The sequence below is a fragment of the Heterodontus francisci genome, chromosome 30 (assembly GCF_036365525.1).
Source record: "Heterodontus francisci isolate sHetFra1 chromosome 30, sHetFra1.hap1, whole genome shotgun sequence".
NCBI lineage: Eukaryota > Metazoa > Chordata > Chondrichthyes > Heterodontiformes > Heterodontidae > Heterodontus > Heterodontus francisci.
In genome coordinates, this window is record NC_090400.1 from 62,815,016 (window position 1) to 62,830,821 (window position 15,806).

At 52.8% G+C, this 15,806-nt stretch overlaps 1 protein-coding gene across 1 annotated transcript in view; it reads left to right on the plus strand.

The window, feature by feature from the left end:
• Positions 1-15,806, plus strand: part of LOC137346534 (kinesin-like protein KIF12) — a 174,570-nt gene that overhangs the window by 130,941 nt on the left and 27,823 nt on the right. Inside the window, exon 13 of the mRNA XM_068010008.1 lies at positions 6,459-6,570. Within this exon, the coding sequence (XP_067866109.1) occupies positions 6,459-6,570 (112 nt within the window). The remainder of the gene's footprint in view (positions 1-6,458; positions 6,571-15,806) is intronic.

Genomic DNA, 15,806 nt, shown 5'->3' on the forward strand with positions numbered 1-15,806 from the left:
CCACCCGCAGTGAGGGGCGTCCCGGGGGTTTTGGCTACTCCTCCGCCCGCCGGACCGTCCCCGGAGTCGGCCGCCCGGACAGCCGAGGCGCTCTCCTCCGCCGGCGGGGGAGCGTCCTGACTGGAGGCGACCATGTTCCAGACTCGGAAAAGATCCCGGTAAAAGACAGGCAACTCCCTCAGAGAGGCGCGGCTAACGGACTCCACCGGGAGCTGCGTGTCATCTTGAAGGCAGTGACACTGGCGGAAAAAAATACGTCGCCAGCGCACACCATCTGGGAGGACGCTCGACGTACAGGTGTCTCTGCAGGGTCCGAAGGCGGAGAGTCGCAGCCTGGGTGCGGACGCACACCAGCGACTGACCGCCCTCCTCGATCGGGAGACTCAGGACCGCGGCAGAGACCCAGTGTTTCCTCTTGCCCCAGAAGAAATCGACGAGTTTCTTCTGGATCTTGGTGGCAAATACAGGGGGCGGGCCAAAGTGACCAACCGGTACCACAGCATGGAGGCCACCAGTTGGTTTATGACCAACGCTCGGCCCCTGTAGGAAAGCACTCGGAGCAGTCCTGTCCAGCGCCCCAGCCGAGCGGTGACTTTCGCCTCCAACTCCTGCCAGTTTGCCGGCCAGGCTTCCTCAGCGGGGCTAAGGTGGACTCCCAGATAGAGGAGGTGCGTGGTGCTCCACGCAAAAGGTGTCATCTCCTCCGGCAGGGAGTCCACCCGCCACTGACCAACCAGGAGTCCGGAACATTTCTCCCAATTGATCCTCGCGGAGGACGCGGCAGAAAAGGTCTGCTGGCAGTCGCGCATCCTCCGCAAGTCAACGGGATCTGTGATTGCGAGGAGCACGTCGTCGGCGTAAGCCGAGAGGATGACCCGCATGGCCGGCTCGCGCAGAGCCAATCCCGTCAACCTCCTGCGAAGCAGGCACAGGAAGGGCTCCACGCAGATGGTATACAATTGGCCGGACATGGGGCACCCCTGACGCACTCCTCTCCCAAATCGAAGGGGCGCCGTCAAGGACCCGTTAACTTTGACTAGACACTCTGCGGCGGCGTATAAAAGTCGGACCCGGGCCACAAAATGCGGCCCGAGTCCGAAAGCGCGCAGAGTCCCGAAAAGGTAATCGTGATCCACCCTGTCGAACGCCTTCTCCTGATCGAGGGAGAGAAAGGCGACCGACTGACCAGTCCTCTGGGAAAGATGGATCAGGTCCCGGACCAGGTGGATGTTGTCCTGGATGGACCGGCCCGGGACCGTGTAGGACTGGTCGGGGTGGATCATGTGGGCCAGCACGGAGCCCAGGCGGGTAGACATAGCCCGGGCAAAGATTTTATAATCCGTGCTGAGGAGGGAGACCGGACGCCAGTTTTTAAGCAGGCGGAGATCGCCCCTCTTCGGCAGCAGGACGATGACCGCCCTGCGCCACGAGAGGGGCATCTCCCCGGTCACCAGGCTTTCCCCCAGGACCCGCGCGTACTCGTCCCCCAGGACGTCCCAGAACGCCCTGAGGAACTCCACGGCCAACCCATCCAGCCCTGGGGATTTGCCCCTCGAGAGCTGGTGGAGGGCGCCAGTCAGCTCCGCCAACGTGAGCGGAGCCTCCAATCCTTCGGCGCCCTCCGGGCTGACCTGCGGCAGATCCTCCCACAAAACTCTGCGCGCATCCTCGCTGGACGGATCCGGAGAGAACAACACACTGTAATAAGTCCGGACCAGGAGGCCCATTCCCTCCGGATCCGTGATGGAGGATCCGTCGTCGGCCAGCAGCTCTACGAGCTGCTTACGGACCCCCCCGCCATTTTTCCAGCGAGTAGAAGAAGGGTGAGGTGCGGTCCAAATCTTCCAGGATCTGGATCCGCGACCTCACGTACGCGCCTCGGGACCCGATGAGCTGCAGGTCCCTCAGCGCGCCCTTCTTCTCTTTGTACGCCTGCCAGAGGGCCGGGTCCACGACGGCATGACCGAGGCGGGTCTCCAAGTCGAGCACCTCCCTCTCAAGGCGCCCGATCTCGGCTTCCCGCCTCTTGGTCGACCCCTTCGCATTCTCCTGACAGAAGACGCGGATGTGAGTCTTGCCCACATCCCACCATAGCCTCAAGGAGGGGAAGCCCCCCTGCTTCCTTCTCCAGTCGGCCCAGAATCGACAGAACGAGTCCCGAAATCGCACGTCCTCCAGCAGCCGGTTGTTAAAGTGCTAGTACGCGGACCCCGCCCGCGTGCGGAGCGGAGTAAACTCCGCCCACACCAGGCAGTGGTCCGAGTACGGCACCAGCCGCATGGAGGCCGCCGAAACGCGGGAGACGTACGCCTGCGAAAGGTAGAGGCGGTCGATTCGCGACCCCTCTCCTCCAGACCTCCACGTGAAGGCGCTGGAGTCGGGATGGAGATTCCGCCAGACGTCCACCAAGTTAAGGGAGCTGATCAGTCCCCTCAACTTCTCCACCGACGCTTGGCCGCGCTGGGGACCGGAGCGATCCCCCACCTCGAGGGTGCAGTTAAAATCCCCCCCGAGGATGATGCACTCGCCGCTATCGATGGAGCTCAAGAGAGCGGACACTTCTTCAAAGAAGCGCGCTTGCAACGCGACGGGCCTGGGCGCTTACACGTTCACAAAGTGGAGCGGCACGCTACCCAGGCGAACGGCGAGGTGGAGCAAGCGGCCCGGCACTAGCTCCTTGACCCCCAAGATCTCCGGCTGAAAAGTCGGGGCCAACAAGATAGCCACCCCACTAGAAATAGGGGTGAGGTGACTCATGTAGACCCCACCCTGCCACTCCAGGAGCCAGGTGGCTTCGTCTCCCGGAACGGTGTGGGTTTCCTGCAGAAAGCTCACCGCGTATCTCCCTTCCCTAAGGACTGAGAGATTGTGAAATCTGCGGTGAGCCCCTCTGCTGCCGTTGATGTTGAGGCTGGCTATGGTTATCACCATGTCAAAGGTACTTAAAACCCGTCACAAACACCTCACTGTGAGGAGAGAGTGGAAGTGCACCTGGCCCTCCACTCCCCCAGCAACCCATTGAGGAACACATTAAAACGGCGCCTCTCAACCAGTTTCACGTCCGCGCGCTTGCCCGCTATCTTAAGGGCGGCACGGACGGACTGGATGATCAGCGCCAGATTCGACCAACGGTCGAGGGCCAGCTGAACTTTATTGCGGCAACCCCTGCAAGCCGCAAGGAAATCCCGGAGTTCCGCCGTGGGGATGAGAGGAGATTCGGTGGGAGGCACGAGGGACTCCACCACCTCACTGGCGATGGAATCCAGATCATCCTCCGTGCCCCACACCGAATCCCCATCCTCCTCCGGGTCGTCACCGCCAGCGGCCGACACATCTACCACACACTGTGGGGCGGACGTCCCGGCCGCGCCAGCTGGTCCCGCCTCCGTCACGATCCCACCCCCAGGATCGATGGCGGAGGAGTCCTCTCTGGATTCTATTGTGGAACTGGAGCCTGTAGGCACCAGCGGTTCAGGACCCCCCTCCACCTCCGTCCCCAGGGCAATGAGTGGTCCAGGGGAGACAGAAGATCCGGACTCCGGGAAACCAGCCGGAGCCGAGACTGGAGGCGGCGAGAGGAGGCCATCTCCCACTCCGCCAGCACCCACAGGCCCAGCAGATGGGGCAGCATTCTCAGTTATAACTGGGTCGGGTGTCTCCTGGTTGGTGGTGGACTCCGGCTGGGAGGCCCGACCCTCTGGGGCCTCGACCTCCCCTTCATTCAGGGCACCCGACCCAGTAGCAGTGGCAGAATGGGCGGCTTCCCCAGGCTCTCCCACCACAAGCAGGGCCCCACTTACTCCTTCAGGAGGGGCCTCATGTACCGGGGCCATCCCCTCCCCTCCATCCTGAGGAATAGGGAGCACCTGCCCGGACTTTGTAGCCTTGGTGGTGGCTGTAGGGGGAACCTGAGGACCAGAAACAGGAGGCAGCTCTGTGGAGGGGTGCCTTCTCCTCTTTTTCGCACTTGGGCGCGGAGACTCAGAGACCTCCATGTCATCAGAGGCCTCCGCCTCCACACCCTTTTTTCCTTTTCTTGTCACCCTGGGCCTGAGCCCAGCCCTGGGGCAGGTGGATTCCATGGGAATGGGCTTTGGGCTGAGCTCAGGCTCGGGTTGAGTCAACGTGTCCAGGGGACGCGCCTCATGATGTTTCTTTTTTCCCCGCGTCTTCCTTCCGCTCGGACGGACGCTCCCCTCCCCGCCAGAGGCTGTGAAAACCACAGCCTCCGGAACCGACTGAGCGGTGTCCATTGAATGTGTTGGGGGAGTGGGAAGAGGTGCTGTGGAACCACTCTGGGCCGCCGAGGTGGAGCTGGCGGCCGGGAGGTTGGGGCAGTTCTTACGAACATGCCCCACCCCCTTGCAGACGTGGCACCGCGCCCCGTCCGAGGTCCAAAAGACGCGGTAGGCCGTCCCCTGGAACTCCACATTAAATTGGCCCTCCGTGTCCTCCTCCCGCGCCAGCTGCATAAATAACTGGCGGCTGAAGGAGTAGACATGTTGGAGGCTGTGTTCCCGAAGACCAAGCCGGACTGGGGTGATCCCCGACCTCACCTCCCCCAGATGGTGCAGGTGGGGGAGGAGGAGCTCACTGGGAATGAAGGGTGGGACGTCGGACAACATTATCCGATGCGCAGTGGCCCCCAGAGGGTCCACTGGCAGGAAGGTCCCCCCCACAGTGAGCCCTTTACTCAGGGCCAGGGACACCGCCCGCTCGGTCTTCAAAAAGAACACAGCCTTCCCATACATCTTTGAGGCCGCAACAATGGCCGAGGGGCCGACAACCACGGCCATTGCCTTAACGCAGGCCTCAATAGACATGTTGGGGTGGGGATAGCTCTTCACCCCATGGCTGCATGTCAACAGTTTAAAGGGTGACGGGGCCACATGGGCAGCCACAGAAGCTGCAGCTGCGTAGGTAGTAGAGGGCCCCGCCACCGGTGAAGAAGGGCTTGCCATGGGTCTAAGAGCTAAACCCACCCCAAATTGTGGACTTGCACACCAAATATCAGCGATTTAACTGAAAATATTGAATATATATTAAAGACAAACAAACAAACAACAGATTAGTGGAGAGGCTGAGGTAATAGAGGAGAGGCAAAGGCAGGCTGGAAGGGATGACTTGCTTTCTGGAGGTGGTGCTCACTTAAGTACACTTAAAACAGTCTTTGAACTTGGGTCTTCCGGTCTTCTGGTTGGGGGAGTCGTCTTCACCTGGGTCAGCTGAAGCTGCCCAGGCACTATCTATCCCCTTCCGTCTGTTTAGCTGGGCAGCTTCAGCTGACCCAGGCTTGGCAATTGGGGTGGGGAGGGAGCTTTCCTGTGTGCTTTTGCAGCAGCACAGATTCCTGTTGAATTGGCAGCCCCACCCCTTGTTGTTCCAGCCACTTGTTCCTCCCCCAACAGTCCAAAGTAAATGACTGGTGTTCAGCACCCACCTCCAGACAAAGCCTTGTTTCCAACAAAAAAAGAATGTCTCTTTCTTCTCTTTAATGGAGACTGTTGTTGAAGTTTCACCTCTGCTTGTTTGTAGCTGCTCTCCCTTGCTCAGTGTAGCTCCTCTCTCCACCTCTGCAACCTCCAACTGCCACCAGCACTCTCAGCTGCACCTCGTTGAGGCTCTCAACATTCAGGCTTCCCAATCAGAGAACAGCCAACCACGTGTTGTACCTGTCCTGGGAGTGTTTGATGAGGACAGTGTAGAGGGAGCTTTACTCCGTATCTAACCCCCGTACTGTACCTGTCCTGGAAGTGTTTGATGGGGACAGTGTAGAGGGAGCTTTACTCTGTATCTAACCCCCGTACTGTAACTGTCCTGGAAGTGTTTGATGGGGACAGTGTTGAGGGAGCTTTACTCTGTATCTAACCCCGTGCTGTAACTGTCCTGGGAGTGTTTGATGGGGGACAGTGTAGAGGGAGCTTTACTCTGTATCTAACCCCGTTTTTTTTTTTTTTTTTACTCTGTATCTAACCCCCGTTTTTTTTTTTTCCTTTTTTACAAGGTGATCTTTATACCCCAGGCCCCTTTTATATTTTTCACATCGAGGGGGCCTTTATCCCTCAGGCCCCCTTTATGTACATATTTACAGTTTTAAAATAACTTTATTAAAACAGATAAATAAACAAAAAACTCAAATTAAAATGCCATTCTCGGCGTCGACGATGCACTCCAGTCCCTGCGGTGCCCACCGGTCGCGGAAGGCCTCAAGCGTACCGGCGGACACCGCATGCTCCTTTTCCAGGGACACCGCTTTACTCTGTATCTAACCCCGTGCTGTAACTGTCCTGGGAGTGTTTGATGGGGGACAGTGTAGAGGGAGCTTTACTCTGTATCTAACACCGTGCTGTACCTGCCCTGACAGTCACTGTTACTGGGAGCTGTGCTCTCCTTTTAGAATCACATCATCACTGGTCAGTTGAACTAATCAAAAATAACATTGCCGAGTTTCATTGTAGATTTTCCTGTAACAGAGACGAGAGAGGGAAGAGATTTGTCTCCACTGCCATCATCAGAAGAGAATCTGTACCGGATGCTGCAGGAATTCATGATGGAGAATGAAAGCCTGAGGTGCGTTTATCAAGAATGAGATAGTGGAGCATTCACGAGGGAGGCACTTGGGAGGATGTCAAGCTTTATATGAGAGATATGAGCATGAATCACGATGGGCCAAAGGGCCTGCTTCTGTGCTCTATGACTCGCAGAAAACTAGTATGCAGGTGCAGCAGGTAATAAGGAAGGCAAATGGATTTTGGTATTTATTGCTAAAGGAATAGAATATAAAAGTAGGGAAGTGTTGTTGCAACTGTACAAGGCATTGGTGAGACCGCACCTGGAGTATTGTGTACAGCTTTGGTCCCCTTACTTGAGGAGGGATGTAGTTGCATTGGAGGCAGTTCAGAGGAGGTTCACTAGATTGATTCCAGAGATGAGGGGTCACTGACCTGAAACATTAACTCTACTTCTCTCTCCACAGATGCTGCCAGACCTGCTGATATTTTCCAGGATTTTCTGTTTTTATTCCAGAGATGAGGGGTTTTTCTTATGAAGAGAGATTGAGCAGTTTAGGCCTGTGCTCTCTAGAGTTTAGAAGAATGAGAGGAGATCTAATTGAGATATATAAGATGATTAAGGGGATTGGCAAAGTGGACGTAGGGAAGATGTTTCCTCTTGTGGGGCAATCTAGAACAAGAGGTCATAGTTTTAGGATAAGGGGCAGCAGATTTAAAACAGAGATGAGGGGAAATTACTTCTCTCAAAGGGCGTGAGTCTGTGGAATTCACTACCCCAGAGTGCAGTGGATGCTGGGACATTGAGTAAATTTAAGGAGGAGATAGACAGATTTTTAATTAGTAATGGGTTGAAGGGTTTGGAGAACAGGCAGGAAAGTGGAGTTGAGGCCTAGATGAGATCAGCCATGATAGTATTGAATGGCGGAGCAGGCTCAAGGGGCTGAATTGCCTACTCCTGCTCCTAGTTCTTATGTTCTTATGACAATGGGTCAGAGTGACAGAGAAATAGTACAGAATATTTACAGCACAGAAACAAGCCATTCGGCCCAACTGCTCCGTGCTAATGTTTATGCATCACATGAGCCTCCTCTCACTGCTCTGCATCTCACTCCATCAGCATAATCCTCTATTCCTTTCTCCCTCCTATGTTTATCCAGCTTCCCCTGAAATGTATCGATACTATTCACCTCGACCACTCCGGGGTAGCGAGTTCCACATTCTCACCACTTTTTACATAGCGAGACCGAGAGGACCTGCGAGGAGACAGGCACCGGCCAGCGGGAGGTCCAGCGGCTCGCACACTCTCACAGGGACAGAGCGAGACCGAGTGGACCTGTGAGGAGACAGGCACCGGCCAGCGGGAGGTCCAGCAGCTCACACACTCTCACAGGGACAGAGCGAGACCGAGTGGGCCTGCGAGGAGACAGGCACCGGCCAGCGGGAGGTCCAGCGGCTCGCACACTCTCACAGGGACAGAGCGAGACCGAGTGGGCCTGCGAGGAGACAGGCACCGGCCAGCGGGAGGTCCAGCGGCTCGCACACTCTCACAGGGACAGAGCGAGACCGAGTGGACCTGTGAGGAGACAGGCACCGGCCAGCGGGAGGTCCAGCGGCTCACACACTCTCACAGGGACAGAGCGAGACCGAGTGGACCTGTGAGGAGACAGGCACCGGCCAGCGGGAGGTCCAGCAGCTCACACACTCTCACAGGGACAGAGCGAGACCGAGTGGACCTGTGAGGAGACAGGCACCGGCCAGCGGGAGGTCCAGCGGCTCACACACTCTCACAGGGACAGAGCGAGACCGAGTGGACCTGCGAGGAGACAGGCACCGGCCAGTGGGAGGTCCAGCGGCTCACACGCTCTCACAGGGACAGAGCGAGACCGAGTGGACCTGCGAGGAGACAGGCACCGGCCAGCGGGAGGTCCAGCGGCTCGCACACTCTCACAGGGACAGAGCGAGACCGAGTGGACCTGCGAGGAGACAGGCACCGGCCAGCGGGAGGTCCAGCGGCTCGCACACTCTCACAGGGACAGAGGGAGACCGAGAGGACCTGTGAGGAGACAGGCACCGGCCAGCGGGAGGTCCAGCGGCTCACACACTCTCACAGGGACAGAGCGAGACCGAGAGGACCTGTGAGGAGACAGGCACCGGCCAGCGGGAGGTCCAGCGGCTCACACACTCTCACAGGGACAGAGCGAGACCGAGTGGACCTGCGAGGAGACAGGCACCGGCCAGCGGGAGGTCCAGCGGCTCACACACTCTCACAGGGATAGCGAGAGTGTTCCAGGACTGACGTCACAGTTCAGTAAATGATGCGTTGCAAGGGGAGGCAGCTGATTGGTAAGTAGCAACAGGTGAGTATTTCTACCCTTTTTTTGCTACTTTTAATAGCCAAAGTAAAAGTCAAGGTCGGGAATTTAGATTGTAGTAGGTAGTGTTTGGAGTGGAATAAGGTCCCTATCGTAATTAGTACTCAATATTAAAGGGAGTATCGAAGGAGATTAATCTAAGGCTGTCATAACAGGAGAGCTCAGCCCCGTGATCTGCTCCTCCTGCGCTATGTGGGAAATCAGGGATGTTTTCAGTGTCCCTGATGACCATGTGTGCAGGAAGTGTATCCATCTGCAGCTACTGACTACCCGCATTACAGAGCTGGAGCTGCGGGTGGATTCACTGTGGAACATCCGCGATGCTGAGGATGTCATGGATAGCATGTTTAGTGAGGTGGTCACACCGCAGGTAATGGCTGCACAGGCAGAAAAGAGATGGGTGACCACCAGACGGAGTAGTAGGCGTAGGCAGGTCGTGCAGGAGTCCCCTGTGGCCATCCCCCTCTCAAACAGATATACTGCTTTGGATACTGTTGGGGGGGAATGACCTCCCAGGGGAAAGCAGCAACAGCCAGGTTCGTGGCACCACAGATGGCTCTGCTGCACAGCAGGGGAGGAAAAGGGTTGGAAGAGCTATAGTGATCAGGGATTCTATCGTAAGGGGTGCAGATAGGCGTTTCTGTGGCCACAAACGAGGCTCCAGGATGGTATGTTGCCTCCCTGGTGTGAGGGTCAAGGATGTCTCGGAGCAGCTGCAGGACATTCTGAAAGGGGAGGCTGAGCAGCCAGAGGTCGTGGTCCATATTGATACTAACGACATAGGCAGGAAGAGAGATGAGGTCCTGCAAAGTGAATATAGGGAGTTAGGCAGAAGGTTAAAAAGCAGGAACAAAAACAAGAAATGCTGGATTCACTCAGCAGGTCTGGCAGCATCTGTGGGGTCCCTATCGTAATTAGTACTCAATATTAAAGGGAGTATCGAAGGAGATTAATCTAAGGCTGTCATAACAGGAGAGCTCAGCCCAACATCCCTGATTTCCCACATAGCGCAGGAGGAGCATATCACGGGGCTGAGCTCTCCTGTTATGACAGCCTTAGATTAATCTCCTTCGATACTCCCTTTAATATTGAGTACCAGTTACGATAGGGACCCCACAGATGCTGCCAGACCTGCTGAGTGAATCCAGCATTTCTTGTTTTTGTTTCAAATTTCCAGCATCCGCAGTATTTTGCTTTTAGGTTAAAAAGCAGGACCTCTCGGGTTGTAATCTCAGGATTACTCCCTGTGCCATGTGCTAGTGAGGGTAGGAATAGGAGGATTAGGCAAATGAATGCGTGCTTGAAGAGCTGGTGTAGGCAGGAGGGCTTCAGCTACTTGGATCATTGGGATCTCTTCTTGTGCAGAGGTGACCTGTACAAGAAGGACGGGTTGCATCTGAACTGGAAGGGGACCAATATCCTTGTGGGAAGGTTTGCTAGTACTACTCGGGAGGGTTTAAACTAGTCTGACAGGGGGGTGGGACCCAAAGTAGTAGCCTCTCAGATGAGATAGTGGAGGCAAATGTAGTGGTTAAAGCAAGCAAGCCCAGTAGGCAGGCCGGGCAGGGGCAGGACAGGGAGCGTGGAAGGTCTGGTAGGCTAAACTGCATTTACTTTAATGCAAGAAGCCTTACAGGTAAGGCAGATGAACTCAGAGCATGGATCAGTACATGGGATTGTGATATTATAGCTATTACAGAAACGTGGTTGAGGGATGGGCAGGACTGGCAGCTCAATGTTCCGGGGTACCGATCTTTCCAGCGTGATAGAGCTGGAGGTAAGAGAGGAGGGGGGGGGGGCGGAGTTGCACTATTGATTAGGGAGGACATCACGGCAGTATTTAGAGAGGATATCCGGGAGGAATGTCCAGCGAGGCCATATGGGTAGAACTTAGAAATAAGAAAGGGGTGATCACTTTGATGGAATTATACTATAGGCCCCCCAATCGTACCATGTGCTAGTGAGGGTAGGAATAGGAGGATAATGCAGATGAATGTGTGGCTGAACAGGGAATTGGAGGAGCATATATGTAGGGAAATCACAGATAGGTGTAGGAATTATAGGGTTGTAATAGTAGGTGATTTTAACTTCCCTCATATTGACTGGGACTGCCTTAGTGCTAAGGGATCAGATGCGGAAGAATTTGTTAAGTGTGTCCAGGATAGTTTTCTGAAGCAGTATGTGGATGGCCCTACTAGAGAAGGGGCTACACTCAACATCCTCTTCGGAAATGAGGATGGGCAGGTGGTTGATGTGTCAGTGGGGGAGCACTTTGGGACCAGTGACCATAACTCTATTAGCTTCAAGATAGTTATGGAAAAGGATAGGACTGGTCCTCAGGTTGAAGTCCTAAATTGGGGGAAGGCTAATTTCGATGGTATCAGACAGGAACTCTCAAAAGTTGAATGGGAGAGGCTGTTTACAGGTAAAGGGACGTCTGGCAAGTGGGAGGCTTTTAAAAGTTAGATAGGAAGAGTTCAGTGCTGGCATGTTCCTGTTAGATTGAAGGGCAAGGCTGGCAAGTTTAGGGAACCTTGGTTGATGAGGGATATTGAGGGTCTGGTCAGGACAAAGAAGGAGGTATATGTCAGGTATAGGCAGCTGGGATCGAGCGAGTCCCTCGAGGAGTATAGGGGATGTAGGACTACACTTAAGAAGAAAATAAGGAGGGTGAAAAGGGGCCATGAGATTTCCCTGGCAGATAAGATAAAGGAGAATCCTAAAAGATTCTATAAGTATATTAAGAGTAAAAGGGTAGTTCGGGAGACAGTAGGTCCCCTTAAGGATCAGTGTGGCAATCTATGTGTGGAGCCACGGGAAATGGGCGAGGTCTTAAATGAATATTTCTCATCCGTATTTACCTGGAGAAGGTCATGGAAGCGAGTGAGTTCAAGGGAGGGAACAGCGATATCCTGAAGCATATCAACATTACAAAGGAGGAGATGTTGGAGGTTTTAAAGCACATTAAGGTGGATAAATCCCCAGGGCCTGACCAGGTGTATCCTAGGATGCTATGGGAAGCAAGGGAGGAGATTGCTGGGGCCCTGGCAGAGATTTCTGTATCATTGTTAGCCACGGGTGAGGTACCGGAAGACTGGAGGATAGCTAATGTTGTGCCTTTATTTAAGAAGGGCACCAGGGATAAGCCAGGGAGCTACAGGCCGGTGAGCCTTACATCAGTGGTGGGAAAGTTATTGGAAGGGATTCTGAGAGACAGGATTTATATGCATCTGGAAAGGCAAGGTCTGATTAAGGATAGTCAGCATGGCTTTGTGCGTGGGAAATCATGTCTCACGAATTTGATTGAGTTTTTCGAGGAGGTGACCAAGAGGATTGACGAGGGCAGGGCGATGGACGTTGTCTACATGGACTTTAGCAAGGCCTTTGACAAGGTCCCGCATGGTAGGCTGGTCCAGAAGGTTCGAACACATGGGATCCAGGGTGAGCTAGCAAATTGGGTACAAAATTGGCTTGGTGATAGGAGGCAGAGGATGGTAGTGGAGGGTTGATTTTCAGATTGGAGGCAGGTGACCAGTGGTGTGGCGCAGGGATTGATGCTGGGCCCTCTGTTAATGACTTGGATATGAATGTAACGGGTATGATTAGTAAGTTTGCAGATGACACCAAAATTGGTTGTATAGTGGACAGTGAAGAAGGTTGTCTAAGGTTACAACAGGATATAGATCAACTGGGAAAGTGGGCAAGGGATTGGCAAATGGAATTTAATGCAGACAAGTGTGAAGTGATGCATTTTGGGAAGTTAAACCAGGGCAGGACATATACAGTGAATGGCAGGGCCCTGGGGAGTGTTCTTGAGCAGAGAGACCTTGGGGTGCAAGTACATAGTTCCCTGAAAGTGGCAATACAGGTAGACAGGGTGGTGAAGAAGGTGTATGGCATGCTTGCCTTCATCGGCCAAGGTATTGAGTACAAGAGTTGGGACATCATGTTACAGTTGTACATAACATTGGTTAGGCCGCATTTGGAGTAGTGTGTGCAGTTCTGGTCGCCGCACTACAGGACAGATGTGATTCAGCTAGAGAGGATGCAGAAAAGATTCACAAGGATGTTACCTTGTTTGGAGGGCTTGAGTTATAAAGAGAGATTGGATAGGCTGGGTCTGTTTTTCGGGAGCGAAGGAGGCTGAGAGGGGACATGATAGAGGTATATAAAATTATGAGAGGCATAGATAGGATAGATAGCCAGAGTCTGTTTCCCATGGTAGGGGAGACTAAAACTGGAGGGCATAGATTTAAGGTGAGAGGGAGGAGGTTTAAAGGGGATCAAAGGGGTAAATTTTTCACACAAAGAATAGTGGGTATCTGGAATGAGCTGCCAGAGGAGGTGGTGGAGGCAGGAACAGTAGTGACATTTAAGAGGCATCTGGACAGGTACTTGAATGAGCGAGGCATAGAGGGTTATGGAATTAATGCAGGCAGGTGGGATTAGTATAGATAGGCATTATGGTCGGCATGGATGCGGTGGGCCGAAGGGCCTGTTTCTATGCTGTACGACTCTATAAATCTATGAAGTGGGGGAAGGCCGATTTCAATATGATAAAACAGGATCTGGCCAAAGTGGACTGGGAGCAGCTACTTGTAGGAAAGTCGACATCAGACCAGTGGGAGTCATTCAAAGAGGAAACAGTGAGATTTCAGGGCCAACATGTTCCCATTAAGGTGAAGGGCAGGAATAACAAGTCCAGGGAACACTGGATGTCAAGGGATATAGAGGATTGGATAAGGAAAAAAAAGGAGGCTTCTGGCAAATTCAAAGCGCTGAAAACAGCAGAGGCACAAGAGGAGTATAGAAAGTGTAAAGGGGGGGGTACTTAATTAGGAGAGTGAAGAGGGGACATGAAAAAAACACTGGTGTGCAAGATAAAGGATAATCCTAAGTATATTAAGGGCAAGAGGATAACCAGGGAAAGAGTAGGGCCCATTAGGGACCAAAGTGGCAATCTGTGTGTGGAGCCAGAGGACATAGGTGAGGTTTTAAATGAATACTTTTCATCTGTTTTCACTATGGAGAAGGACGATGAAGGTGTAGAGATCAGGGAGGGGGATTGTGATATACTTGAACAAATTAGCATTGATAGGGAGGAAGTATTAGTGGTTTTAGCGGGCTTAAAAGTGGATAAATCCCCAGGCCCAGATGAGATGTAACCCAGGCTGTTATGTGTGGCAAGAGAGAAGATAGCAGGGGACACTGACACAAATTTTCAAATCCTCTCTGGCCACAGGAGAGGTACCAGAGGACTGGAGGACAGCGAATGTGGTACCATTATTGAAGAAGGGTAGCAGGGATAAACCAGGTAATTATCGGCTGGTGAGTCTAACATCAGTGGTAAGGAAAATATTGGAAAAAATTCTGAGGGACAAGATTAATCTCCACTTGGCAGGAATTAATCAGGGACAGTCAGCATGGCTTTGTCAGGGGGAGATCATGTCTGACTAAATTGATTGAATTTTTTGAGGAGGTGACTAGATGTGTAGATGAGGGTAAAGCAGTTGATGTAGTCTACATGGACTTCAGTAAGGCTTTTGATAAGGTCCCACATGGGAGATTGGTTAAGAAGGTAAGAGCCCATGGGATCCAGGGCAATTTGGCAAATTGGATCCAAAATTGGCTGAGTAGCAGGAGGCAGAGGGTGATGGTCGAGGGTTGTTTTTATGAGTGGAAGCCTGTGACCAGTGGTGTACCGTGGGGATCGGTGCTGGGACCCTTGCTGTTTGTAGCGTACATTAATGATTTAGACATGAATATAGGCGGTATGATCAGTAATTTCGCAGATGACATGAAAATTGGCGGTGTGGTAAATTGTGAGGAGGAAAGACTGAGATTACAAGACGATATTGATGGGCTGGTGAGATGGGCGGAGCAGTGGCAAATGGAATTTAATCCTGAGAACTGAGAGGTGTTGCATTTTGGGAAGACTAACAAGGCAAGGGAATATACAATGGATAGTAGGACCTTAGGAAGTTCAGAGGGACCTTGGTATACTTGTCCATAGATCACTGAAGGCAGCAGCACAGGTAGACAAGGTGGTTAGGAAGGCATACGGGATACTTGCCTTTATTAGCCGAGGCATAGCATATAAGAGCAAGGAGGTTATGATGGAGATGTATAAAACGCTAGTTAGGCCACAGCTGGAGTACTGTGTACAATTCTGGTCACACTATAGGAAGGATGTGATTGCACTGGAGAGGGTGCAGAGGAGATTCACCAGGATGTTGCCTGGGCTGGAGCTTTTCAGCTATGAAGAGAGACTGGATAGGCTGGGGTTGTTTTCCTTAGAGCAGAGAAGGCTGAGGGGGGACCTGATTGAGGGACACAAAATTACGAGGGGCATTGATAGGATAGATAGGAAGAGATTTTTTTCCCTTAGCGGAGGTGTCAATAACCAGGGGGCATAGATTTAAGGTAAGGGGCAGGAGGTTTAGAGGGGATTTGGGGAAAAAAAAATTTAGCCAGAGGGTGGTTGGAATCTGGAACACACTTATTCACATTAGGGGTGGTAGAGGCAGGAACCCTCAACATTTAAGAAGTATTTAGATGAGCATTTGAAACGCCAGAGCAAGGGAAGGGCCTGTTTCTGTGCTGTATAATTCTATGATTCTATAAGAGAGAGAGAGAGACACCTCTAAAACACAAAAATCCAACAGGAAAGATGAATCAACCGTGGCTAACAAGAGAAGTTAAAGATTGCGTTTAATCAAAGGAAATGGCTTATAAGTTTGCCAGAAAAAATGGGGATTGGGAGCAATTTAGAATCCAGCAAAGGATGACCGAGAAACTGATAAAGAAAAGGAAAAGAGAATATGAGTGCGAGCTGCGAGAAACATAAAGGCGAACGGTAAAAGCTGCTTTAGATATGTGAAAAGGAAATGATTAGCAAGGACAAATGTGGGTCCATTACGGG